The sequence below is a fragment of the Bos indicus genome, chromosome 10 (genome assembly GCF_029378745.1).
Source record: "Bos indicus isolate NIAB-ARS_2022 breed Sahiwal x Tharparkar chromosome 10, NIAB-ARS_B.indTharparkar_mat_pri_1.0, whole genome shotgun sequence".
In the NCBI taxonomy this organism is placed as follows: Eukaryota; Metazoa; Chordata; class Mammalia; order Artiodactyla; family Bovidae; genus Bos; species Bos indicus.
The window spans coordinates 73,731,359-73,758,735 of record NC_091769.1 but is presented as its reverse complement, the minus strand read 5'-3'; the positions used below and the strand labels follow the sequence as shown (position 1 = coordinate 73,758,735).

General features: G+C 42.3%; 1 protein-coding gene and 1 long non-coding RNA gene across 2 annotated transcripts in view; one reads left to right on the top strand and one right to left on the bottom strand.

Annotated features, from left to right (window-relative positions):
- Positions 1-22,715, bottom strand: part of SYT16 (synaptotagmin 16) — a 308,143-nt gene extending 285,428 nt beyond the window's left edge. Inside the window, exon 1 of the mRNA XM_070797699.1 lies at positions 22,633-22,715. Within this exon, the coding sequence (XP_070653800.1) occupies positions 22,633-22,645 (13 nt within the window). The 5' untranslated portion in view covers positions 22,646-22,715. The remainder of the gene's footprint in view (positions 1-22,632) is intronic.
- A 94-nt stretch (positions 22,716-22,809) lies between these two features.
- Positions 22,810-23,650, top strand: LOC139185162 (uncharacterized). Its single transcript, XR_011568689.1, has 2 exons — positions 22,810-22,926; positions 23,013-23,650. It is a non-coding gene; the product is annotated as an uncharacterized lncRNA (long non-coding RNA).
- The last annotated feature ends 3,727 nt before the right edge of the window (positions 23,651-27,377 follow it).

Sequence of the window (27,377 nt, the reverse complement as noted above, 5' to 3'; positions counted from 1 at the left end):
TGATCAAGACACACTTCGAAGCAGGAAGAAGAGCCAGAAGAGACTGAGAAATCGCCTCTAGGAATTCGATTTCTATTATTTGTATGAAGGAGTGAAATGGAGGAGGACCTTATGGTTCTTGTCCCCCATGTCCTCTGTTTGCCTTTTGTCTGTGGCAAAACCTTCGTCAAAGAGTAAGTTTAATCAGAGAGGTGAGAAAATGCAGAGACAATGGAAAACAGTGAAAGAAGAACAAGTACTAGGACGTTTAGTCATTACACATTGTCAAGTTGTCAAGGACCTTTAGTTCCTTCTCAAGGGCTATAGATAATATTCTGAGCCATAACCTGTGAGCTGTCTTATAGATACTGAAACCCCCACTGGGTGGAAGAAGTCAATTACATGACGACCAGGCTGTAGCTACGACATAAGCTGCCACAATTCTAAGGACAAGCTTCAAGGAAATGGGGACAAACCAACCATGGAACTGAAGACTAACTGTAAAGCAATCAAGATGATGCCGATCAGACCACTGATGACCAATTTCAAGATGACTGTCAGAGCTGACTGTGCTGTTTCCATATGTTGCCCCATCCCTTAGCCTATGAAAGCTCTTGCCCCTGAATGTCAGTGGGGAGGAGGTGGCCTTTGAACAGAAGTCTGCTCCCCTCCTTAGTTGCCAGCATCCAAAATAAAGCAAACTTCCCTTTCCCCAACGTTGTCTCTAATTAGCTTTTGAGCAGTGAGCTGCTGGGCCCCACTTTGAGCTGCAGGAGAATGTGGGAGTAAAGAGCTTGAGCTGACCTCTAAGTTCCAAGGGAACAACTGCTTCTAGCCCCGTGGTTCTCAGACACGGCTGCATCAGAATCACCTGGAGGGCTGATTAAAGCAATGCTGAGCTGTGCAGGTTTATCAGTCAGTAGGTCTGGCACAAGGACTCATAACTGGCCTTTCTCACAAGTTCGATGTAACATCAATGCTGCTGGTTCAGTGATCACACTTAGTCAACCACTGTTCTAGACCCCTGAAAGTAGGTCTCATTAAGCTGGGGCATATGATAAGCTGAGACAGGTAGGACACAAGCCTGTGAGCCAGGGAGAGATTATTTTTGTCCAGTTATCTACTATCTGCAATTTATTTTTGTAGAAAAGTTTTCCTAGATTTTGTCATCAGTGTACTGCAGGTGAGTACAAATTGGTATAATCTCCTCAAAGGGAAACTTGGTAACATTAAAATAGCAATATCAAATGAGTATATCCCTTGTAAGCTCCTTCAGCTTAGAGACCTTTTTCCATTTTAATCCCTGATATAGCCTAAGCAGGGTTTCCCTGGTGGCTCAGTGGTAAAGAATCTGCCTGCAATGTTGGAGATGCAGGTTCAATCCCTGGGTCAGGAAGATTCCCTGGAGAAGGAAATGGCAACCCACTCCAGTATTCTTTCCTGGGAAATCCCATGGACAGAGGAACCCAGCAGGCTGTAGCCCATGGGATCACAAGAGTAGGACACGACTTAGCAAATAAACCACCATCACATATCCGAAGCAACTAGAACGATATCTGGCACATAGTAAGTGCTGAATAAATGTTATCTGAATGAAAACAAACAAACAAACAAAGAATAGATCCTTTGACTCAGAAGATTCACATCTAGAAGTAAATAAGCAGTATGAAAAGATAAATCCAACCATATTCATGGCAGCATTTTTCTTATCTTTCACTTCTCCATGAAAAGATAAGTGACAAAGTATGTCATAAAATAATCACTGTCCATGAGACAACCTTCCCAATGTACTATTTAGTGAGAAGGCAGGTTAGTACTAGTACATGTTACAGTACTCTATTTTGTTCTACTCAACGTGCCAGTCTAGTAACTGATTTTTAGCCTCTATGAATATAAACCAACACACTGCCTCCTCTATTGACAATCTTTTGTCATAGCAAATAATACAATAATTTCTCTTAATCTCAGTATCTTCATATGCTTAATGGGGATAAAAATCAAGCATGATACTGGATGCTTGGGGCTGGTGCACTGGGATGATCCAGAGGGATGGTACGGGGAGGGAGGAGGGAGAGGGGTTCAGGATGGGAAACACGTGTATACCTGTGGCGGATTCATGTTGATGTATGGCAAAACCAATACAATATTGTAAAGTAATTAACCTCCAATGAAAATAAATAAATTTATATTAAAAAAATTTTTAATCAAGATTTACAAAACATATTTCTTTAAGGCCTTAATGAAACTAGTTCTTGGAAACAAAGATATTACCAAGCACATGTCCAGTTTTGTGGGGATGCTAGGCTATGTGCCATCATATGCCAATACAACAAACACCATACACCTTTTCAAATAATTGGTAATTGGAATACGGCAATGTGTTTAATAAATACTTTCAAAAAAGAAAAAGCCAGAGCACCAAGTAGTGTTTATATACCAATATATTGAATATATGGGTATACAGATGGTGCTGTATTAATACATCAAATGTGAACTCAGGCCATGTGGAGTACAGAGCTGATATGCACGTGCCCTTTGCACAACAGACAAATGGAAGCTCCAGATTAAATATCACCAACAAACTAAATTTAATTACATATGTCAGCTCCAAAAGACAAAATTCCCTAGATTCCAAAATCAAAGAAAGTCGAAGCCTTGGCAACCGTATGGGGTTTTAGTCTCAGTTTTAGGGATGATGGGACTACACAAAGATGAATAAAAGGCACTGAAGCTCCATCCAGAACTCCTGGCCAAAAGGAAGCACAGATCACTTTAAAGAACACTCTTGCAAGCATAAAATAAGACTGACAAGGCCTGCTCACTAGCCCACAGAAACAGCAAAGACATTGCTGAGTGCCCGAGGCATTGCTGAGTTAAAACATCCATGAAAAATGGAAATCCTAAGCTCACGCAGGTGAGGGGTCTAAGTTTTTTCTCCATGCATAGCTTAAAAAGGCAGATGAATAGTTAATATAAAAAGTGATCCAAGACCACTAAATCCCTAGGGGTCTAATAAACACATCATGAAAATCTTTATCCTGAGCACGTCTTCCACAGCTCAGGGCTTACAGGAAACTCTCACTAAAGATAAACTACCAAAATTAAATATCACAGACCACAGAGGAAATGAAAAATCATCATAAGTGAATCAGCAGACACCAAAATTGACACTCAGGAAGGAAAAACAATAGACTAGAAAAGAATCATGCCTTTAAATAATTTAGAAACCATGGTAAAGAAATAAGATACCATAAGAACAAATTTTTTTTACTAAATGAGAATTTTTTAAGGAAAATTATCACTGAAATGAAAAATGTTCGATAGGTTAAATACCAGACTAAATTTAAGAAGAATTGCTTAAGTATAAGACATCTGAAGAAATTATGAGGCGGAAAAGGGTGGGAAGAAAAGAGAAAAAAGTAATTATGACTGGATGAGTGGTTAATAGACATGAAACATAGAAAGAGAAGCTTTAATATGTCAGCCTAATAATGTTTAAGAAGTAAAGAAGTTGGGGGAATGTATATAGAGAGAGGTAATGTCCAACGTAGATAGTATATTGAAAAGCAGAGACATTACTTTGCCAACAAAGGTCCATCTAGTCAAGGCTATGGTTTTTCCAGTGGTCATGTATGGATGTGAGAGTTGGACTGTGGAGAAAGCTGAGCACCAAAGAATTGATGCTTTTGAACTGTGGTGTTGGAGAAGACTCTTGAGAGTCCCTTGGACTGCAAGAAGATCCAACCAGTCCATCCTAAAGGAGATCAGTCCTGGGTGTTCTTTGGAAGGAATGATGCTAAAACTGAAACTCCAGTACTTTGGCCACCTGATGTGAAGAGTTGACTCATTGGAAAAGACTCTGATGCTGGGAGGGATTGGGGGCAGGAGGAGAAGGGGACAACAGAGGATGAGATGGCTGGATGGCATCACTGACTCGATGGACGTGAGTCTGAGTGAACTCCGGGAGTTGGTGATGGACAGGGAGGCCTGGCACGCTGCGATTCATGGGGTCGCAAAGAGTCGGACATGACTGATCGACTGAACTGAACTGAACAAGTTCTATTATGGTATCAACAAACTGATTCTAAAGTTTGTGTGGTGTGGCAAAAAGACCCAATATGGACAACACAATACTTAAGGAGAACAAAGTTGGAAGATTTAAGTTACCTGAATATTAGATTAACTAGTAGTTACAGTAATCAAAACAGTGTAGTATTGGAGGAAGAATAAACAGACTAGTGGAACAGAAAAGACAGCCCAGAAATAGACTCCGAATAGTCAACCGATCTTTGACAAAGGCAAAGGCATTATAATGGAGCACAGATAGTCTCTTCAACAAATGGTACAGGAACAACTGGACATCACATACAAAAAAAATTAATCTAGACACAGACCTTACATTCTTCACAAAAAAATAATTTGAAAAAGATTATAAACATAAATGTAAAACACATAAGTATCCAGCTCCTAGAAGATAACATAGGAGAAAACCTAACTGGCCTTGGATATGGTGATGCCTTTTTAGATACAACACAAAAGGCAGGACCCATGAAAGAACAGATAAACTGGACTTCAGTAAAAACTTCTGACCTGTGAAAGACAACGTCAAGAGAAGTAGAAAACAAGCCATGGATTAGAAGGAAATATTTGTAAAAGACACATCTGATAAAGGAGAGCTATCCAAAATATACAAGGAATTATATACCTCAACAAGAAGAAAACAAACCACTCAAATTTTTAAAAATAGACCAGGAAGGTTCAAGAGGGAGGGGATGTATGTATGCTTATGGCTGATTTATGTTATTATCCAGCAGAAACCAACACAATGCTGTAAAGCAATTCATTTCCAATTAAAAATGAAATTTTTAAAAATAGACCAAATTTTCGTGAGCACCTCACGAAAAAAATATATTCAGATGTAAAACAAGCGTATGAAAATATCTCATCCGGAAAATGTGAATTAAAACAATGAGATACCACTTCCAAAGAGGAAGTATACTTTGCATGACAATAATAATGGGTATATGTCATTATACATTGTCCAGATTCCTGGTGCAACTGGATTTGGACAGTCACCAAAGGTTCAGCCTTGATAACAAGTGATGCTGACAATGGGACAGGCTATGCATGTGTGGGGGCCGTAGTATACAGGAAATCTCTGTACTTGCCTCTCAATTTTTTTGTGTGTGTGTGAACCTTACACTGCTCCAAAAAAATATTGTCTTTAAAAAAAATGCACACCTATACACATAAAGGTTAAACTTAACATAAAAGAAAAAGGGGAATTATTAAAATCAGAGATAAGACATTTTACCTTAAATTATAAATTATGTTCAGTTCAGTTCAGTCACTCAAGTCATGTCCAACTCTTTGTGACCTCGTGAATCACAGCATGCCAGGCCTCCCTGTCCATCACCAACTTCCGGAGTTCACTCAGACTCACGTCCATCGAGTCAGTGATGCCATCCAGCCATCTCATCCTCTGTCGTCCTCTTCTCCTCCTGCCCCCAATCCCTCCCAGCATCACAGTCTTTTCCAATGAGTCAACTCTTCGCATCAGGTGGCCAAAGTACTGGAGTTTCAGCTTTAGCATCATTCCTTCCAAAGAACACCCAGGACTGATCTCCTTCAGAATGGACTGGTTGGATCTCCTTGCAGTCCAAGGGACTCTCAAGAGTCTTCTCCAACACTGCAGTTCAAAAGCATCAGTTCTTTGGTGCTCAGCTTTCTTCACAGTCCAACTCTCACATCCATACATGACTACTGGAAAAACCATAGCCTTGACTAGACGGACCTTTGTTGGCAAAGTAATGTCTCTGCTTTTCAATATGCTATCTAGGTTGGTCATAACTTTCCTTCCAAGGAGTAAGCGTCTTTTAATTTCATAGCTGCGATTACCATCTGCAGTGATTTTGGAGCCCCCCAAAATAAATTATGTTACTCATCAATGATAGATGCCAAAGGACTAAAAAATAAATAATACATTAAAATATTGAGGGGACTTCCATTTCTGGAGAAGTTGGAATAAATATATTTTTTTAAAAAGCTGCAAGAAAAATATACTCTCTGTGGTTCAGGGTTTCTCAACCTTGACACTATTGACATTTCGGCCAGAAATCCCTCTGTTGTTGGGGCCCTGATATGTATTTAGCAGCATCCCTGGCCTCTGGCCACTAGATGCCAATAACAACATCAGTTGTGACAACAAAAAATGTCTTCAGACACTGTCAAGTATCACCTGAAGGGCATATCATCCCTAATTGAGAGCTGCTCTCTCTAGCCACAGGACTTAAAAAGGATAGCCCTAGAGGAATGAACCCTCTCGAATAAGCCTAGCCTACTCTAGAAAACATCACGACACAGCCACATCGCTCGGCCTCCTCCCAGGCACTGCTGAAGGCCAAAGGAGGAACACTGCTGACCTTCCTTGCCCCACGCTAATTGAGCAGAGACAGCATTCATCTCCCCTCCCACCAGGTGCTGCAGAGATGGTGGATGTAGCCCCATTGACCATGCCTGCTTGGCACTAAGATAAAAGGAATAAGACAGTGCCCCTTCCTCTCTTCCTGGGCATAGTTCCCACAGAGGCCACACAGCACATAGAGAAACCCTGTTGACCACCACAGGCACTGTACCAAGTAAAGGAGAGCAAACAGGCCAGCACCCACCTCCTTTCAACTAGAGAGAACCAAAGACACAGAGAAGAGGAAACTGGATAAAGGAATCTCATAAATCTGTACATGAAATGGTCATATATGAAAATTTGTATAACCTAAATGGTCCATGAAAAGAAAGAAAGTGTTAGTCACTCAGTCATGTCCGACTCTTTGCGACCCCACGGACTATAACCCATCAGGCTCCTCTGTCCATGGGATTTCCCAGGCAAAATTACTAGAATGGGTTGCTATTTCCTCCTCCAGGGGATCCTCCCAACCCAGGGACTGAACCCACATCTCCTGCATTGCAGGTAGATTCCAGGGACTGAACCCACATCTCCTGCATTGCAGGTAGATTCTTCACTGTCTGAGCAACCAGGGAAGCCAAATGGTCTATGCATGGAATCAATCTAAATCAATACAGAAGAAGTTTGAGAACTGAGCTATAATGAGAAATACCACCCAGGTTTCAAATTAGCCTGTGGGTAATCAATCAGAGCAGACCAGAATAGCATAACTGCCAGGAGCCGGCATATTGCATATTGAGTGCATATTGCATATTGAGTGCAGCACTTTCCACAGCATCATCTTTCAGGATCTGGAATAGCTCAACTAGAATTCTATCACTGCTGGGAGCCAGCGTGAGGAGCTTCACCCATGACAAAGGTCATGAGGAAGGAGGCTCGGCATATGCAAAGGCGGGATCGAGCCTCAGGAGTCCCCCTGGAAATTCTCGAGCATCTACCCCCAAAACCAGAGTCTGCCTACTTTCTGCTTTGTGCTTTCACCTACACCTCTGACTTTACGGGGGGGCTGTCCCCCACTACCTCTCTCTGAAAAAAGAGTTAGCTTACAGCTCCAGTTAATAATTCCTGGGTGTGACAGTGTTTCAACCTACAAACTCCTTTGGAAATCCTCTAGCCTGCCTGAATAGGTTTTTCCGGCCACATGTGATTGTTCAGAGCCTCCCAACTGTGAAAGGCAGGAGATGTTCTAAACTGTCTAAACACAGATTCCTTTGAGTAGTTAAAAGATTGATTAGAAATTGTATTGGTGAAGGGTTTTTCACTTATTGGGCCAATGTTTGCTGCTAAGTCTCCATATCTCTTACCTGCTGTGTCCCTGGCAGTGTATTGATTAATATAATTGGCGTAAGTAGTAGCTTTAATGTTTGTAACCTTGGACCCTTGAGTTAATTCTTTTCTTGATTGAGCCCACCACACCTTTGCCCTATAGGAATGCAACTTTATTTAATGCTTTTGGAGGGTGGCTCCTGACTTTGGAATAATCACCTTTAGAGAAAAATAAGTTTCTTAAAATGTTAACAGGTCTCCTGGCCAGAAGATGATGTAAATCACCTGAACTTTTGCATATGATAAGTTTGAAAGTCTGGCTTCGATTAGGACCAGGAACTGCTGTCCTTGCATGACTCCACCCCTTCCCCCATTATCCTCTATGCATAACTTAAGGTATAAAAACTACTTTGGAAAATAAAGTGCGGGCCTTGTTCACTGAAACTTGGTCTCCCCATGTCGCTCTCTCTCTCACTCTGGCTGAGTCTCCATCTGGAGCGCGGAACCCACCATGCTTACTAATTATGCCTGGGCTTCTAAGATCCGACCGGGAAGGCCTCAGTGTCTCCTGTCCTTCGGGAGAACGGAAGGACGCCTGCGGCCTACGTAAGTGGTGCAAACTTCTTGTCTTGAAGTTTTATTTGTCTCCCGCGTAAACCAAGCTACTCAGCCTCTTTTCTCCACTGAATTTTCTCACTGAGCTATCCTCATTCTATTACTCTTTATATCTTTGATAAATATTTGAATAAATAGGTCGCCTATGCCGTCTCTCCTTCAAATACCCTGGATCAGCCGGAGCTGTACCCCGGCACATAACAAAGGCTATGAAAACCAAACTGACAGTCAAACCACAGCCCATAAAAGGCTGAGAACATGAGTTTTGAACCTAAGCTGGCTGATTGGTTCCTACTTAAACATGATACTTTTGGAGGCAGTCTCATGTAATACTCAAAATGTCTAAGATACAACCCAAACGTATTTATCATACCAAAAATAGGAAATCTCAAACAAGAACAAGACAATCAACAGTAACACTAAGAGGACACATATGTTGGAATCACATGGCAAAGATTTTAAAGCAGTTATTTCTAAAATGCTCTAAACAAAAATGATAAAACCTCTTCAAACAAATGGAAAATCAAGTCTCAGAAACATACTGAAGATATAAAGAACAATGAAGTAGAACTATTGGAACTGAAAAATACAGTAACCAAAAATCTTTTTTTAAAATCATTGCGTTCAGTGGCCAAATGGAAATGACAGAAGAATCCAAGGTCTTCAAGGGACCTTAAAGATTTATCAACAGAAATTGTTCAGTCCAAACAATAGAGAGAAAAGGGTAGCTTTTCAAAGGATCCAGCATTTGTGCCATCAGAATCCCAGAAGGTGGGGAGAAAGAACACAGGACTGAAAAACTATTCGAAAAATTACGACTGATGGACTTCCCTGGTAATTCAGTGGTTAAGAATCTGCCTGTCAGTGCAGGGTACTTGGGTTTGATGCCTGGTCTGGGAAGATTCCACAAGCCACGAGGCAACGATCTAAGTCGTGCGCCACAACCACTGAGCCCGAATGCCCCAGAGCCCATGTCTCACGACAAGAGAAGCCACTGCAGTGAGAAGCCCGTGCACCACAGCTAGAGAGTAAGCCATCTCGCTGTAACTAGAGCCTGCATGCAGCAACAAAGACCCAGCACAGCCAAAAGTAGATAAATACATTTTAAAGAAAAGAAATAACAACAAAATTTCCCATACTTGGAGAAAGACATAAATCTAAAAAATCAAGAAGCTGAATAAATCCCAAATAGGAAAAGCCCAAGAAATCCACACCCAGACTTAAATTTCTAAAAACTAAAGACAACAAAACATCCTGAAAGTAGTCAGAGAGAAACAATGCATTGCTACCTATAATGGAATAACGACTCAGACGGTGTGTTTCTCATCTGAAATAATGGAGACCAGGAAGAAGTGACACTTTTTTTTTTTCAAGTGATAAAATTAAAGAACCGGGAAATATTTGGATTATCAGGAATGAAGAACAGTAACAAAGATGATAAATATTTGGGTGAATGTAATAAACAATTCTCTTGAGTTCTTTAAAATATGTTTGACTTTTGAAAGCAAAACTTCTAACTCTGTCTTATGGGATTTTCAATGTACGTGTAGTGGTTTGTTAGGGCTGCCAAAACAAAGTACCACAGACTGGGTGGTTTAAACAATATGAATTTATTTTCTCACAATTCTGGAGTCTAAAAATCTGAGCTCAAAGTGTTGCAGATGTGATTTCCTCTGAAGCCTCTCTCATGCTGGTAGATGGCTGTCTTCTCCTCATGTCTTCACATTCTCTTCCCTCTATGTCCAGATTTCCTCTTCTTATAAGGACACCAGTCATACTGGATTAGGGCCCACCCTAATGATTTCATTTTAACTTAACTTTTAATTTTACCTCTTTAAAGGTTCTATTGCCAAATACAGTCACATTCTAAAGTTCTGGGAGTTAAGATTTCCACCCATGAATTTTTGAGGGACACAATTCAGTCCTTAAAAGATGTGAATAAAATATATAACTAGAAAATATAAGGGGTTGGGGAGGGAGTCACTAGGGACTTAAATGGTGGTAAGATTTCTACATTCCATTGAAATAACACAATATTGATTAGAAGTAGACTGAGAAAATTTAAGTATGTACATTATAATTCCTGTGCAACTATGTTAGGCAACAAGATAATCAATAGTTTGTTCTCTATATCTATGAGTCTGCTTCTTTTTAAATTCATTTGTGTGTTGTATATTTTAGAATCTACATATAAGTGCACTTGCATTTATCTCCATTTCTGCATCTCTGAAACTAGAGAAAAGGTAAAAACCAGACTAAAAGCTAAACTAAAACTAAACTAAAAGAGCAAGGGAGAAACAAGAGTAGGTGAAAAGATCAACACATCATTGGAAGATTGGAAGGAGATAGCAAAAAACCAAATCTTGCTCATCTTTCCCCAAACTACTACAGGGGATACATCACAATAAGCAAGCCAATACATGTTGTAGAATCCCCGAATGACTCTGTAATTATAAGTGGCAAAGAGGGACCAAGACTGAAACAGAGGAATGGGCTGAAGGACTTGTAAAGCACTCAGAATCCAGAAGGCCCCGGCTTCTGCTAATGAAGCCAGAGGACTATTTCTTTCCTAACACTAGCAACTGAACTGTGCTCCCCTAAAATGCGTAATTCACTAACCCCTAATGTGATTGTATTCAGAGACAGGGCCTGTAAAGATGTAATTAAGGTAACATGAGGTCATATGAATGGGGCCCTAATTCAAAAGGCCGATGTCTTATCAAGAGGAGGAGACATAAGAGGACACAGTGAGAAGGCAGCCATCTGCAAGTCAGGAAGAGGATCCTCGCCAGAAACCAGCCCTGTGGGCACCTTGATCTTAGACTTCCAGCCTCCAAAATCAGGAGAAACTGTTGCTTAAGCCACTCAGTCTGTGTTATTCTATTATGGTGGCCTGCACTGACAGAGACACTACGGCAGAGAGGCTCTGGGTTTGGAAACCAGTCATCTGGTGTTAAGGATGAAGTTCTGTACTGAAAACAGGGTCTTCAGGAAGAGCCCAGATAATGAAGGGAAAGACCACTGGATACCTTCACCTCCCAAACTCACAGAATCATAGAAGCTGGGCCTATAAGTATGTATGCAGAGTGAGAAACAGAAAACTTTGTTCAAGGGTCAATGACAGCATAAAAGGTGTTTTGACCTTACAGACCCTCTATAATTCTTAGGCACTTTGACCACCCTGGGTTCCCAGGTCCACACTGTGAGAAGTGAGTAAAGGATGGCATCCAGGAAAAAGAGGAGGCTCACAGTAGAGAAATAGACTGAATTTAGCAAACATGTGCATGGTTAGTCTATGCAGGCCACCATGCTTATTCAGTAGAATGACAAAGTTGAGGAAATATACATAAAAGTAGATCATTTCCTCAAGAGGCATATAGAACAGACAGGGGTTAAAATAGAAAAATATAACTTAAGAAATTTATATACAATAAATGATGGATTCTGTTTGGGAGAGTGATAAAGACTTCAGAGAGAAAACAGCATGTGGTTTGGACCACAATGTAGGAGAGACACCTTTTTAATAAAATGATTTCAGACTCTCCCTTTCGTTTTATTCCTTTTAATATTTATTTGGCTGTACCGGGTCTTTGCTGTGGCATACAGGACCTAGTTCCCTGACTAGGGATTGAACCTGGGTCCTCTGCTTTGGGAGTGTAGAGTCTTAGCCAGCAAAGTCCACCACCAGGGGGAGTCCTTCCCTTTCATTTTACATAGGCTGATTTTACTGGATAAAAACAGAAATGTTTGTCTCAAGGATCTAACTCAATTTCTAAAGACTAGGATAGTCTTACCTCAATTACAAGGAGCTAATGACTCTAGTTACAGCTCTTTCACTATAGAATAGCTTTCAGGTGATAAATAGCAACCAAAAATGAAAGTGTTCCAAGTTTCAAGAAAGAGACATGCAATCAAAATCAATACTTTCCATCAGGCAAAACTTTTTATGATAGCTTCATTTTCTAAGCTCTAACTTAGAGTCAATAATTGTAAAGCAAGAATTCAAACAGTAGTTTGTCATTACACAAAACTATCAGCCAGTCAGGAACTATCCAGTTTTCAGGTATCTGTCACCCTGTTACTAACTCAAAAACAATGATTTAAAATGAATAAAATCACTGGAAAGAGAATACAGTACAAGCATATAGAGGCTTAAACTTTAAATAATCTCTTATTATTTACATGTAATCTCCCATGTAATGCCTCACACACAAGCAAGGCGGCTTAATGAAATTAAAATCCTTTTGTCCCTAAGAGAGGATTGATACAATTCTCATCCCCTTATTTTTCTCAGTCTGTGTCCTTCACCAGCTTTCAACCCAAATTTTAGTTTGTCCTGTTTTCCTTTACTTTTTAACTCCCAAAAATAAGACTTTGGGTATTTTAATTTTTATAAATTTCTAACAGCTTTCATGAAATGAATTCACTAAGCATACAGGCTTCGGCTTATTTCAAGCTCCCTAAAGCAGTATATATTCGGATATGACTTTCCCAATAATAGCTAAAGGTCAAACATTACCTTCCCTGCCCCTCTTCTACCACCATCCTTCCTACAGCACATCAGCTCTCTGTAGGTGGGAGGGCCATTAGTTTCTAAGGAAGGCAATTATCATCAGGACCTTAACAACCTAATGTTGTCTAAAGTTTTAAAGAGGAATGTGATACTCCAAAAAAAAGTCCAATTGAAGATATAGATTAAAAAGTTTAATGGGAGTATGGCAGACAGAATTCAAGACGGTCTTCAATTGTCCCCATCTCCTAGTTGTCCACTCTTGTTCAATCCCTTCAAGTTTAGGCAGAATCTATAACTTGCTTCCAACCAACAGAATATGACAAGGATTGTTAATGCCTGTCTTTCTAGGAGATTCTGTTCCTTCCTAACTTTGATAAAGTGGCCATATTGTTGAGGCTAGTATCTAAGGATGACCTCTAGTCAAGAGCCAGCAAGAAACTGACGTTCTCAGTCCATCAGCCCACCAGCCTGAGTATTTACAGGGCCTGAGTCTTGGTGATACTATGTTAGCTTAGAAGGGGATCCTTCCCCAGTCAAGCCTCAGTTCTTCAGATGAGAATCCAACCCTGGCTGACACCTTAATTGCAACCTTGCAAGACTCCTGACTTTCAGAAGCCTGCCCAGACTCTTGGCCTAGAGGGATAACAAATGTGTGTTGTTTTAATCCACTGAGTTTGTTGTAATTTGCTATTCAGTAATAGATAAAAAATAAAGGGAAAGCACAAAGAAATATAACACATATAGCTATAATTATGATGGTAATTATCATGCCTAAACTCTAACAGCTGACTCTGTACAAACAGACCCATTAGGGAAAACATAGCAGTGAACCTCTAAATAGCCTGAGGAAAGGGTGGTAGGGGCTGAGGGTTGTCCTCTACCTCCATGGAGAAGCAGGAGAGGGCTGGTTGAAGACAACCTAACTTCTGGGGACTCTACAAACCTGAGACGGACAGAGCAGTGTATCTCAGGCAAAACCCAAAGGAACAGTGAAACCAAAGGAAAATCATGATTGGCAGGTACAAAGATTAAAGCATGAGCTGGGAAGCAAGGGAAACCACGGAACTATCAAGATGTGCAGAGACCAGCCCCCCAGTGGCACAAGTGAGACAAAGGCAGGCTACTCTCAGAGCCTGGATGGCCAAAGTCAGGACCGATAGAGAGAGCAGGCAGATGAGGTCATTACACACGGGCATTACTAGAAGGTTAAGCCTTTTTAGACCACCAGCAATATGCTCAGGTTTATCACCATTATTGGACAAGCTTTTTTGAGACTTGAGAGCCAGGAGGGCATCAAACGCTGAGGATACACCGTGAAGCAACCTCCACCCGGTGCTACAGCTGCCCATCAGTCATGGCCACACACGAGGGGCACATCACAAAGCCCAGAGAGGCCCCCAAGAGCCAATCAGCAGAGACGGTCCCAGAATCCTCCTGGATCTTCAATAAAAATGGTAGTTATTGGACCCCTCTAAATGCCCGGCACTGAAACCTCACAAGTTGTTCAAAGCTGTACGTGTGCACATGCACCACAAGCCCATGTGTCGCATCACATTTGTGCAAAATGATAAGCCTCAGGGAAGAACACATCACAATTAATGTTGCTGTTTAGTTGCTCAGTCGTGTCCCCACGACTTCTGCGACCCCACAGACTGTGGCCCACCAAGCTCCTCTGTACATGGGGTTTCTCAGGCAAGAATACTGGAATGGGTTGTCATTTCCTTCTCCTGGGGATCTTCCCCACCCAGAAACTGAACTTACATCTCCTGCACTGCAGGCAGATTCTTTACCACTGAGCCACTTGGGAAGCCCATCAATACTTCTATTTAAAATCTGAGTTCTGTACCTTCAGGTGATTTTTCCTCGAGTCTCTTCCTTGGAGTCTTCATTTCCAAACAGGTCATTTGGTCTTCACTTTATATTCTTCAGCAGTCCCTGGTGGCTCAGACGGTAAAGAGTCTGCCTGCAGTGTGGGAGACCCAGGTTCGATCCCTGGCTAGGGAAGATCCCCTGGAGAAGGGAATGGCAACCCATTTCAGTATTCTTGTCTGGAAAATTCCATGGATGGAGGAGTCTGGCAGGCTACAGTCCACGGGGGCGCAAAGAGTCGGACACAACTGAGCAACTTTCTTTATATTCTTCACAAGGAAAAATGGAACCAATGACTGGGGACCCCATTTCTGAAGGTCAGATTGTTCTTGTAACACAAGGTACACATTACAGGAAGAATGTTGTAGGGAATGAGAAGAGAAATATTTAATGGCTACTGTGTGCACAAGCTCAGTTAATTCTTGCAACTCTTCATGTGGAATAAGACACACCTCTGGGAAGTTAAAACAACTTCCTAAGGTTATGCAGCCAGAATGGCAGGGCCAGAGTTTGGAATGTGGGTAGCTCTGAAACTGGGTCTGTGCTGTCTTCCACCATCCCACACTGAGTTCCTCAAGCTCGAAATTTCTATTGAGCTAAGTCAATTGAAAATCTAACTTTGACTGGTAAAAAGATTATAATTAAGGTAGTGTATAAATATATTAGTATGTAAGCCAGGGAAATTTTTTCAAATAGGGTAGATAAAATCATTATATGTCTCTTAATCTTTGCTCCATTGTAAGTTAAAGTATAAAATGTGATTTAGTGCATTCCTAAAATCAGAACTCTCAAAAATAATATACTCTGGCAGTAAGAAAATCTAATGAAGGGGGTTCCCTGGCAGTCCAGTAGAGTGTAGTAGTCCCTACACTCCCAATGCAGGGGGCACGGATTTGATCCTGGGTTGGAGAACTAAGATCCCACATGCTGCACAGATCAGCAAAAAAAAAAAAAAAAAAGTAAAGGAATGGTATCTGTGCTTAAATTTAAAGTGCCTAAAATCAGTTGTGTATAGTCCCTTAATGGAAGGTTGATAAGAACTTTATTTGCAATATATATGAGCTTCAGAAACTGCCCTAATTTATTACAAAGAGCTATCAATCAATTTTATGATCATTTTAACATACAGATAACCATTGTCAAATGGCATAATGGGCATGTTTTAACCAACCCATAAGGCTAAACCATAGTAGTTAATTACTAAATGATACCCTAGGGACCTAAAAGAACAACTGCCATCCACATCTACCCACACTTAGGAGGTTCACTCCTCCCAAGAGATTTGGCCCATTTCTATTTCAAAACATTAGAAAGTCAGCTCAGTCAAGAAAAAACTTCACTGAGCTTTCTAAATCAAAGATGCCATGCTGAAATTTAAACTTGGGGAATTCTAAATAGTATGAAATTAATCATTCTAACTTTCAGAACATTTCATCAGGGTAGCATCAAATGAGTAAATCAGTTCAGAACACTGTCTCCGTACCCATATTTATGTTTTTTCCTGGAATTTAATTCTTGGTTTAAAAACAGGAGGAGGTGTTTGCAAAACAAAACAAGAATAAGCAGCTTCTCATACCCTTTCTTCTACACCATTTGTAATTACCCAGGCTCTCTCAACTTTTCAAACTTAGAACAAATCCACAACCCATACATGTCAAATCAGAGCATTTCTCAGAACTCTGGTTACTATCTTGCATCGCTAACAAGTTCTAAACATTATCATCACTAATTGCAGAATCGTTACTTCTCTTAAGTGCAAGAGCAGCATGGGGGTTATGGGAAGAAAAAAGTGTACACAGAGGCATACTAACCATCGGTGATTGAAATAACATGATATCTTGGAATTGCTTTCAAAAACAGCACCTAAAAAGGGGGTGTGAAGATAGGCAGATGCAAAATGCTGATAATTTTTAAAGCTGGGTTACCTGAGTACATTGGGTTCATTATCCTATTCTCGGTTCTTTCATATGTATATGAAATTCTCCACAATAAAAAGTTTTGTGAACATTATCATCTCAAACCAGATTTAGGAGTCCAGAATTAAGTCTTTCAGTATTATTTTGCTCAATAAGTAAACTCCAAAATATTAGACAAAAATGCCTAGAGTTAAAAATCAACATCCCAGACTGTTGTTTTTTATTTTTTTTTAATAGAAGTATAGTTGATTCACAATATTGTGTTCATTTCTGTCATATACCAAAGTGATTCAGTTACACATATATGTCAGAAAGGGGATGTTTAAAAAAAGCAATTCCTTTTAGAAATCACACTAAAAAAAGAAAAATACATAGGAATAAACCTGATTGAGGAGGTTAAAAGAATTGTATGCTAAGAACTATAAAACATTAATAAGGGAAATTGAAGATGATTCAAGGAAATGACAAGATATCCAATGATCTTAGATTGGAAGAATTAATACTGTTTCAAGAAGAGGATGACAGAGGATGAGATGGTTGGATCGCATCACTGACACAATGGACATGAGTTTGAGTAGGCTCCAGGAGTTGGTGATGAACAGGGAAGCCTGGTATGCTGCAGCTCATGGGGTCACAAAGAGTCAGACACAACTGAGCAACTGAACTGAACTGAATATTATTAAAATGGCCATACTACCCAAAGCAATCCACAGATTTAATACAATCCCTACCAGGTGACTCAAGGGTAAAAAATCCTCCTGCCAATGCAGGAGACACTGGTTCGATCCCTGGGTCAGGAAGATGTCCCAGAGGAGGAAATGGCAACCCACTCCAGTATTCTAGCCTGAAAAATCCCATGAACAGAGGAGTCTGGCGGGCTACAGTCCATGCAGCTGCAAAGAGTCAGATATGACTGAGCTATCAAATTCAGTTCATTTCAGTTGCTCAGTCATGTCTGACTCTTTGTGACCCCATGGACTGCAGCACCCCAGGCCTCCCTGTCCAGCACCAACTCCTGGAGTCTACCCACACTCATATCCATTGAGTCAATGATACCATCCAACCATCTCATCCTCTGTCATCTCCTTCTCTTCCCACCCTCAATCTTTCCCAGCATCAGGGTCTTTTCAAATGAGTCAGCTCTTCGCATCAGGTGGCCAAAGTATTGGAGTTTCAGCTTCAACATCAGTCCTTCCAATGAACACTCAGGAAATTACCCATGACATTTTTCACAGAACTAGAACAAATAATCCTAAAATTTACATGGAACCATATGTTTTGATTTGCAAATTTACAGAAGACTTGGAAGAATAGTACAAAGAACTCCTAGATTCACCAAATGCTAAGGTCTGGCACATTTTCTCTCTTTTCTTGTATAACACACATACACACACAAGTGCACACATACACATGAGCATTTTTCTCCTAAACCATTTGAGATTTTGTTGCAGACATCATGTCCCTTTACCCCTAAAGACTCCAGTTTCTCCTAAGAAAGATGGTCCCTTCCAAACTGCAGTTAAAACATCCTATTTACGGAATTTAGCATTGATACAAGGCTATTTTAATGGCAAAAAGTGAAAAGGAACTAAAGAGCCTCTTGATAAAGGCGAAAGAGGAGAGGGGAAAAAGCTGACTTAAAGCTCAATATTCAAAAACCGAAGATCATGGCATCCAGTCCCATCACCTCATGGAAAATAGATGGGGAAACAGTGGCAGATTTCATTTTCTTGGACTCCAAAATCACTACAGACTGTGATTGCAGCCATGAAATTAAAAGATGCTTGCTCCTTGGAAGAAAAGCTATGACAAATCTAGACAGTGTATTAAAAAGCAGAGACATCACTTTGCTGACAAAGGTCCATTTAGTCAAAGCTATGGTTTTTCCAGTAGTCATGTATGGATGTGAGTGTTGGACCATAAAGAAAGCTCAGGGCCAAAGAATTGATGCTTTTGAACTGTGGTGCTAGAAAAGACTCTTGAGAGTTCCCTGGATAGGAAGGAGATCAAACCAGTCAATCCTAAAGAAAATCAACCCTGAATATTCATTGGAAGGACTGGTGCTGAAGCTGAAGCTACGATACTTTGGCCACCTGATCCAAAGAGCCAACTCTGGAAAAGACCCTGATACTGGGAAAGACTGAGGCCAAGAGGAGAAGGGGGTGACAGAGGATGACATGGTTGGATGGCATCCCTGATTCAATGGACATGAGTTTCAGCACACTCCAGGAGATAGTGAAGGACAGGGAAGCCTGGTGTGCTACACTCCATGCGGTCACAGAGTTGGACATGACTTAGTGACTGTACAACAACATGGCTATTATCCAACATACAATCCATACTCAGATTTCCCAATTATCACAATATTGTCCTTGGTAGCATTTTTTCCTAATTTGGGTCTTATCCAAACCATCTATTGCATTTACGTATCTCTTTAGTCTCCTTCATTCTAGAACAGTGCCTCAGCCATCTTTCATGACACTGACTTTTGTGAAATGTCTCCAAAAGTGGGTTTGTCTGATATTTCTCCCTGATGAGAACCAGGGTACCCATTTTTGGCATAAGTAACCCTCTATCCTTCTCAAGGTTTCAGATCAGGCAGCACGGGTTACCAGCTTGCCCTATTACTAACTAGTGATGCTACCTTTGATGGTTGGTTAAGGTAGCGAACCCCATGTTTCTGCACTATAACATTACCATTTCCCCCTGTGCAATTAATAAGAAATCTGTGAGGAAATTACCCCAAAATGTAAATATTCTGGTGTTCAGGTTTTCACACAATAGTTTAGCATCCACGGATGATTCCTGTATGAATCAGTAATCTATGATGGTTGCAAGGGCTTCCCTTGTAGCTCGGTTGCAGTGCAGGAGACCTGGGTTCAATCCCTGGGTTGGGAAGATCCCCTGGAGAAGGAAATGGCAACCCACTCCAGTATCCTTGCCTGGAAAATCTCATGGACAGAGGAGCCTTGTGGGCTGCAGTCCACGGGGTCGCAAAGAGTCAGTCACAACTGAGCAACTAACACTAACTTACTTACTTATTTATGATGGTGGCAAAGTAGTCATTTTCTAACTCTTTTTGTCTCTGTTTTTTAGTTGGCATTATTTGTAAGCTGTTTAATAATAATTATGACTGGAAATAATTTTACTTAAGAATTTGAGTTCCTTTTACTACAATCAAGCAATTTTCTTTTAAATACTCAACATCCTAAGTCCTAAACATCTTGAGTAGCTATTTGGCAGAGCTTGCTAACCTTCACCTGTGTAGGGTCTAAATTTGATTTTCCCTCCCCTGCTGTCTCTTCCTTCTATCCTCCAGGACTAGGCACAGAGTAGAAATCACTGCTGGGATAAGTAGGGTGGGGAAGAAGTAAAGTACAGGTTGTCGACCAGTAGCAGGAGGAGGAATGGCCTCTGGGGTAGTAACCTGGATGTACCCAGCCAAAATGATAGACAACCAACCAGTAAACCAGGAGCAAGCAGATGGGGACTAGAAGTTTTCCTGATAAAACCAAATATTCATCCACAGCAAGAAGGGCCCGAGATTGCCAGGGCATAATACAATTATATATTTCCAACATTGCCCAAATATGCCTGGCTGTTCCTAAGAAATTACACTTCTAAACAGATTACAGTGACTTTAACAATAAAGACTCATAAGGGCAAGTACTAATAATGGAACAAGTGACACAAATGGAAGAAAAAGAGAAAAGTACTTCACTGTGATCTGGAAACACAAAACTATCTGGAATACTTGTTACTGAGAAACTCAAGAAACATAGGCCAAATACTTAAGTACCACCACTTTATATAATAACCAAGCTGCTCATACTAACAGAGTTTGGGTTTGTTTTTTATCCCCTACTAGTCTCCTTTTTTTTCCACTATAGTTCCTCCCAATTGTTTCAACCTTTTAAGATCTCATAAACCTGAATTTTACAAATAAAAATATGAATTGCCTAAGGGGAGTTTAGTTTGATGGTCTCAAAGATCCTTCCCATTTCATCACACCTCTCTGAAAACCAAGGTGAGGCCCTCAGAGTCTCCATTCTTCCTCTGGAATCTGCCTTCAGAGGGCATGTTGTCTGGGCATTCTTCTTGTGAACATTATAAGTTGCCAGGCAAATATTTTTAAAATATCTGTGTATTTTATATACCTTTACATACCACATTTGTAAAAAAAAAAAAATAAAAAAAGTCCTTCTGGATTACTTCCAGGAATAACTGGAGAGGATTCTGGTTTTGCTTAACTTTAGAACTAATTTTTCTCTCAAGAGTAAATTTCTTTGGGGACAAAAATAGAGAAAGCGTCCACTGTAGCCCAAAGGCAACACTGCCCAGGTGTGATATATGTTCACGATGCCATGTACCTGCAACACATTGACAGGACTGAAGAAGTGACTGTCTCTCCGTGCTCCTACCTGCCTCTCACCTGTCATTCCCACATCTACAGAGAGAAGACAGGGAGCATAGTAGCTTCAGCAACACCTGAAACTTGAATAAAACATCAATTCTCAGGCTACAACACAGACTTACTGAATTGCAGATTTTGCAAGTGGGAGCCAGCAACCTGTGATAACAAGCCCTCCAGGAGATTCTGATTCAGATTAAAATCTGAGATGTATTACTTTAAAAAAATAAAAATACTGAGGCTCAAGGATTTTTGAAAGCTCTGGGAGTAATTATAAAATGCAGGCAAGCTGAGAACTGACCAAAGAACTCTGCATCTAGGAGAAGCCCTTTCCAGGATCACCTTTACACTAACAGTAAAAGAACTGTGGATCTTTAAGCTGCAGACGTGGTCAAGATCTGGAGAGAATTTTTCAAGACACTGGCTGAGAATACTTTCTTTTCATTTCCCTAGTAGGGACACACAGTAAGTGTCTTACCCTACTTATGAATAAGAACAAAGACAAACTAATTATCCTCTACATTCTGGAAACCTTCATACTTTCAGCTCCATGCCAACTGAAAACAAACATAATTAAGGTCGTACTTAAAAATCAGCTCAAAAGCTAAGCTGGTAGAAAATCATTACCATTTTTCCATAAACAAAACCAATGGGCTAAAGTTTTATTCTTCAATCAGTAGTTGAACATGGGGCTTCCCAGGTGTCGCAGTGATAAGGCATCTGCCTGCCAATGCAGGAGACGCAACAGACGCCAGTTCTATCCCTAGGTCGGAAAGATCCCCTGAAGTAGGAACTGGCAACACACTCTAGTATTCTTGTCTGGAAAATTCCTTGGACAGAGGAACCTGGCGGGCTACAGTCCATGGGGTCGCAGAGTCGGACATGACTGAGCACACACACGCACGCACACACAATCCCTTTGAGGCTCCGCTAATGCGCATCCAGCTTTCGACACATCTAACTTAACCAGCTTTCGTAGACGTGATTCCATTTCCAAAAGCACTGAGCCAATAAAACAGTGATGCCAAGATGCCAAAAGCAGGCCAACCCAGCCTCTTCCAACACTTCCATTCAGTAGTTTTAACCTGACATCCACGCGCTCACCTGGTTCGCTGTCCATGGTGACCAGATAAGGTCTCTGGCCCCTGGGAACATGGCCCGGGTGGACACATGGGGCAGCCGAGCAGTCAAGCCACCCTCATCCCCAGAAGGCGAACACGCAAAACCAGCCCCAGCACTCGGGGCGAACCTTAAATTCAACGCTAAATAAGCTCCCGGCGCCTGGATGGCAAGGTTCCCAAAAGGCCAGCTCTGGGCCCAGGGGCATCCCCAGAAGGGCTGCGTTGGCATCGAGCGTCCCCTCCACCTCGGCGTCCGCCGCTCGCCCTTCCACCGCATCCCTCCGGGACCGGGCTGCCGGGGCCGCCTGTGCCTCTCCGATCCTGCTGGCTGCAGAGGGTGATGGGCAGAGGGGCGCGGGGGCACCCGGCCGCGGCCCCCGCGAGCCCGGCACAAAGGCGGGCATCACAAAGAGGAAAACTTCCCGCCCCCGGGGCCCGCAGCCCCCCACCCGGGGCCTCCGCCGCCCGAGCGCACTTACTGTCGGTCGCCATGGTCCAGCCCGGGGCCGCGGGGCGACCACCCGCGCCTGGGGTACCGGCGCCGAGCCGGGCCGGCGCGCTCCTCGCCAGGCCCCGCGCGCTCGGGGGCCGCGCCGCGCACAGCCCCTCCCGCCGCGCGCCCCCGCCGCGCCGCCCCGCGCCCCGCCAGCGCCCCGAGAACCCCAGGCTAGCTGGCAGAGCCGGCCGAACCCCTGGGCCCGGCGGCTGGCCCACCCTTCTCCGCCTCGAAGCATCTGTCCTCTCTGCCGGACCCTCTCCCTAAGACAATGAAGGTAGCCACTTGGATAAATGCTCCTGGCCACGCTCCTTTCCCACTACACTCCCCCTATGTTCTTGTTTTTGTCTCTCCTTTTCCCAGTGGCCACCTCATCCTTGCCTCGACCTTCCTACCTGTGGCTTGGGAGCTCCAGCCACCGAAAGGAGCAAAGCAGGAAGAGATGAAGAGTGGGAAGTGCGTTCAGCCAGGTGCCGGACATTGATCTCCAGGCCCCAGAACTCCTGAGAATCCGCCCAACACCAGCCTGGTAGGTTTCAAGGGTCCAGTGTTCCTTGTGTTATCATCCGTTTTGTCTCCTGTGTGAAGAGAGTGTCTGGCACTTAGTAGGCTCTCAGTAAATATCTGTTGGGTGAATGGTTCTGTGACAGAGGCCTGCAGGAATAAATGAAGGATTGAATAAAATGCCCAACTAACTGGATGCCACCTGGGTGAGCTGATTAACCAATGACCACTGGGAACCTAGCCCTACCAGCTGACTGCATGGATCCTTGAGTCTTGAATCAGCCTGAATGAGGGAGCCAGTGAATGAGTTTTGTGCCTCAGGGACCCTTCCTAGTTCAGGAGGGCTCCCAGCTGAAGCCACCTGTAAGAGCTGTATACACGTCCCTGAAGTGCAGAAACCAGTTTCTGATGGACTCTTGATTTGTCAGAGGGAGTGGTACACGAGACCCTGGATCCCTGATGTAAAGAATCAAAATGGCTCAAACCTGTGTTCTGAAGCATTATGGCGGCTCTTGACTTCTTACAGGTACACCTGTTTGTTGCATTTGGGAAGCATCCTCCACCCAATCAGTAGGGAACCCAGTAGGCTTCATTCCAGCCCTGGGCTGGATACCAGGAAGACCCTGGAGTAAGGCAGGGCAGAGCAGCTCCTGTTTGGCTGGGCAGACACAGGAAGCAACTGGACAACAAGGCAGGAGTCCCTTCTGATCTGTCCACAGAGCACAGATGAGGGAGACTTTGATATTGATTGGGCCCCACATTCAGAGTAAGTCCATCTGAGGTGGGACTGGGGGCATCATTTTTAGGTTGTTTGTTTTTGATCTTTCTGTGTGTAACACAGGTGATTCTGAAGCACACTTCTAGTTAATAACCACAGAGATCTGACTTATTGGGCTTTCACATCAACCCTCTGTGGTAGCCCTCAAAGTAAAGAGACTTGAAATGAGTTAGATGGAGAACAGGAGGTGGGAGGGGATTAAAGGTGACCCAGAAGTTTTCATCTTGTTGGAGGCTCACAGACCAGGAGGGTTAAGCTGATTGGTGGGGAGGGGTGGGGAGGGGGAGATAGTGGTTTGGGTTTGGATTCATTTGAAGGGTCAGTAGAACATTGGTGAGGTTCTTTAATCATCAGTTGAACCTACTTATTTAAGTCAGAAACAGGAAAAGTCATAACTCAAGGTATAAGTTCAATAATTGTTTTCTCAATGACTGACCAGTTTGACAGCAAGTTTGACAGCCTGGAGCCAGATGTCAGACGAGGAGGGGTTAAGCAATAGGTAGATCTCAAAGAACAGTGACCCAGTATCAACCATTTTCTCCAAAAGTTTGGCAGTACAGGGAAAAAGGGATGGAGAGCTTCAGAGAGTAGGATTGAGGTGAGGCTGGTTTTTTGTTTTGTATTTTGAGATAGAGGATTGTTCAGGAGGAAAGGTACATTTGTCCATATATTCAAATATGTAAAAAAAGAAATAACATGCTTTTCTATAAGTTAGCTTTCTGGGCCACCTCCCAATTCTACGTATTGTTGGGTCAGTTCACGGTAAACTCCCTCAGTTCAGAGCAGTTCTGAGATTACCCTCCCCACTTTCTCTTGTGGCCATGTCCATGTTCAAAGAAAATGATTGGATTGCTTTGGGGATGTGAAGAGGTATTGAGCACATCTCCTCCCTGTGAGGGACTGCTTGTCTGGATTTCAGGGCTCATCAGACCTCCTCAGTCAGGACTGGCCCCTAGTTATTTGTCCACAAGCGCGGCATCCACTGCTCTGTCCTGTCACCCACACCCAAAGCCTCTCCGGGTCTGACTTTTTGTCCTTGAGGGGAGGGATGGCTACGTGCCCATGCCATTCTGAAATCCAAAGGTGGGTGGTCCCATGGTTAGTATAGCATCTCCAAATGTCAGGGGAAACTCAGACTACTTCCATCTGCCACCTGGAGTCCCTGGGCAGCAGGCCCCCCTCATGATCACAATAAGATAAAATCTCATATCCTCAAATGATAACTTTCCAAAAGTGGGGAGGGGGGGCTATTCCAGCTATTCCTTCTCATATCTCTCTCTGCAGACAGGGAGAACACTCTTTGTAAAAGCTCCCTCCATCAACTCTTTCAGGATAGGGAGAAGACTGGACCAAGCGTTCGTTCATAAAATGCTTTAGTTAGATTTCTAAAGGATGAGGGCTTTTCTGACTTTGACGTAATTGTGACTCAACCATCCCCATCCATGTTGCTTGAGTTCATTTCCAGGATAAGAAAAGACAAATACCTCTTATACACACACTGCATGGAAATCACCATATTGTCCCTCTGACCCTTGACATCCTGTTGACTCTATCACCACCCTGGCTATAAACAATCCTGAGAGCAGGGAGTGGGGAGGGGCTGCAGCCACTTGCTGTGGGTCTGCATCACGACAGAGGTTATTTTTGGTTGAAATAGTTATTGCTTTGTCTCTTTGTTAGAGTAGATAAAAATAGAAAAATGATTTTAACTATGACTTGTGCATGTAGCCTGTGAGCGTCTAAGGAATTTATCTGATAAGAGCAGAGAGGAGCTTTATTTTATATTAAAACTTGCCTTGATTTTCATTTGGACTCTGTATCTGTTCTAAGCATCTGAACTCAAATACCTCAGAACATTCAGATACAATATGGATAATGCTAACAAACAGGGGAAGCTTTTTCAAAATAGCTATTAGGTAATAAACATCATGCTCTCATTTAACCCTTGCAGGTCACACAGGGAAGGGCAGAAGAGAGACAGGGCTAATAGGTACAAGACTGGTCCAGAAAGTAGAGGGCAAGGGCCTGGGAATTGGCCCTACTGTTTGGTGATTAAGTTTCCAGTAGTCACTGGAGAGAATCAGCGGCTTAAAATAAGAAAATTAGGTAAGGGAGAAATAGTAAGGAAGAGTCTGGGAACCAGGAAAACAAATAGGTCAAAATGATGGCTTTGCTCTTCAAAATTCTTATGAACTCAACATTAATTTCTTTTTCTCAATAGGGATAAAAGACATATTTGTTAAAGAACATTCTAGCAGTTATTTTTCTTTAAAGTCAAAAATACACAATTATAGAAATAATACTAAAAATCTCAAGCCATATATGCTTACCCTACAATCAAGTAATCTTGGAGTAGGAGGAGGCAGGGGCCAGAGAATGCATCCTTGCTGTTATTCAGTTGCTAAGTCCAGTCCGACTCTTCATGACCCCATGAACTGCAGCACACCATCCTTTCCTGTCCTTTACTATCTCCCTGAGTTTGCTCAAATTCACGTCCACTGAGTCAGTAATGCCATCCAACCATCTCATCCTCTGACGCCCCCTTCTCCTCCTGCCCTCAATCTTTCCTGGCATCAAGGTCTTTTCCAGTGAGTCGTCTTTTCACATGAGGTGGCCAAAGAATGGGAGCTTCAGCTTCAGCACCAGTCCTTACAATGAATATTCAGGGTTGATTTCCTTTAGGATTGACTGGTTGGATCTCTTTGCTGTCCAAGGAACTCTCAAGAGTCTTCTCTAGCACAATTGGAAGGCATCAATTCTTCGGCGCTCAGCCTTTTTTATGGTCCAGCTCTCACACCTGTACATGACTAATGGAAAAATTATGGCTTTGACTATACGGACGTTTGTCAGCAAAGTGATGTCTCTGCTTTTTAATAAGCTGTCTAGGTTTGTCATAGCTTTCCTTCCAAGGAGCACGTGTCTTTTAATTTCATGGTTGCAGTCACTGTTCACAGTGATTTTGGAGCCCAGGAAAATAAACTCTGCCACTGTTTCCACTTTTTCCCCATCTATTTGTCATGAAGTGATGGGCTGAGATGCCACGATCTTAGTTTTTTGAATGTAGAGTTTTAAGCCAGTTTTTTCACTCTCTTTCTCCATCATTCAAGAGGCTCTTTAGTTCCTCTTCACTTTCTGCCATTAGAGTGGTATCATCTGCATATCTGAAGTTGTTATTTCCCCCAGCAATCTTGATTCCAACTTGTTTCATCCAGCCTGACATTTTGCATGATGCACTCTGCATATAAGTTAAATAAGCTGTGTGACAACATACAGCCTTGAGGTACTCCTTTCCCAATTTTGAACCAGTCCGTTGTTCTATGTCCAGTTCTGTTGCTTCTTGTGTTGCATACAAGTTTCTCAGAAAACATCCTAACAGCTCTCAATTTTTGCCAAAGGTAAGCATATACCATCATTCACCAAGTCTGGGCCTCAAGGCACCTGGTCTA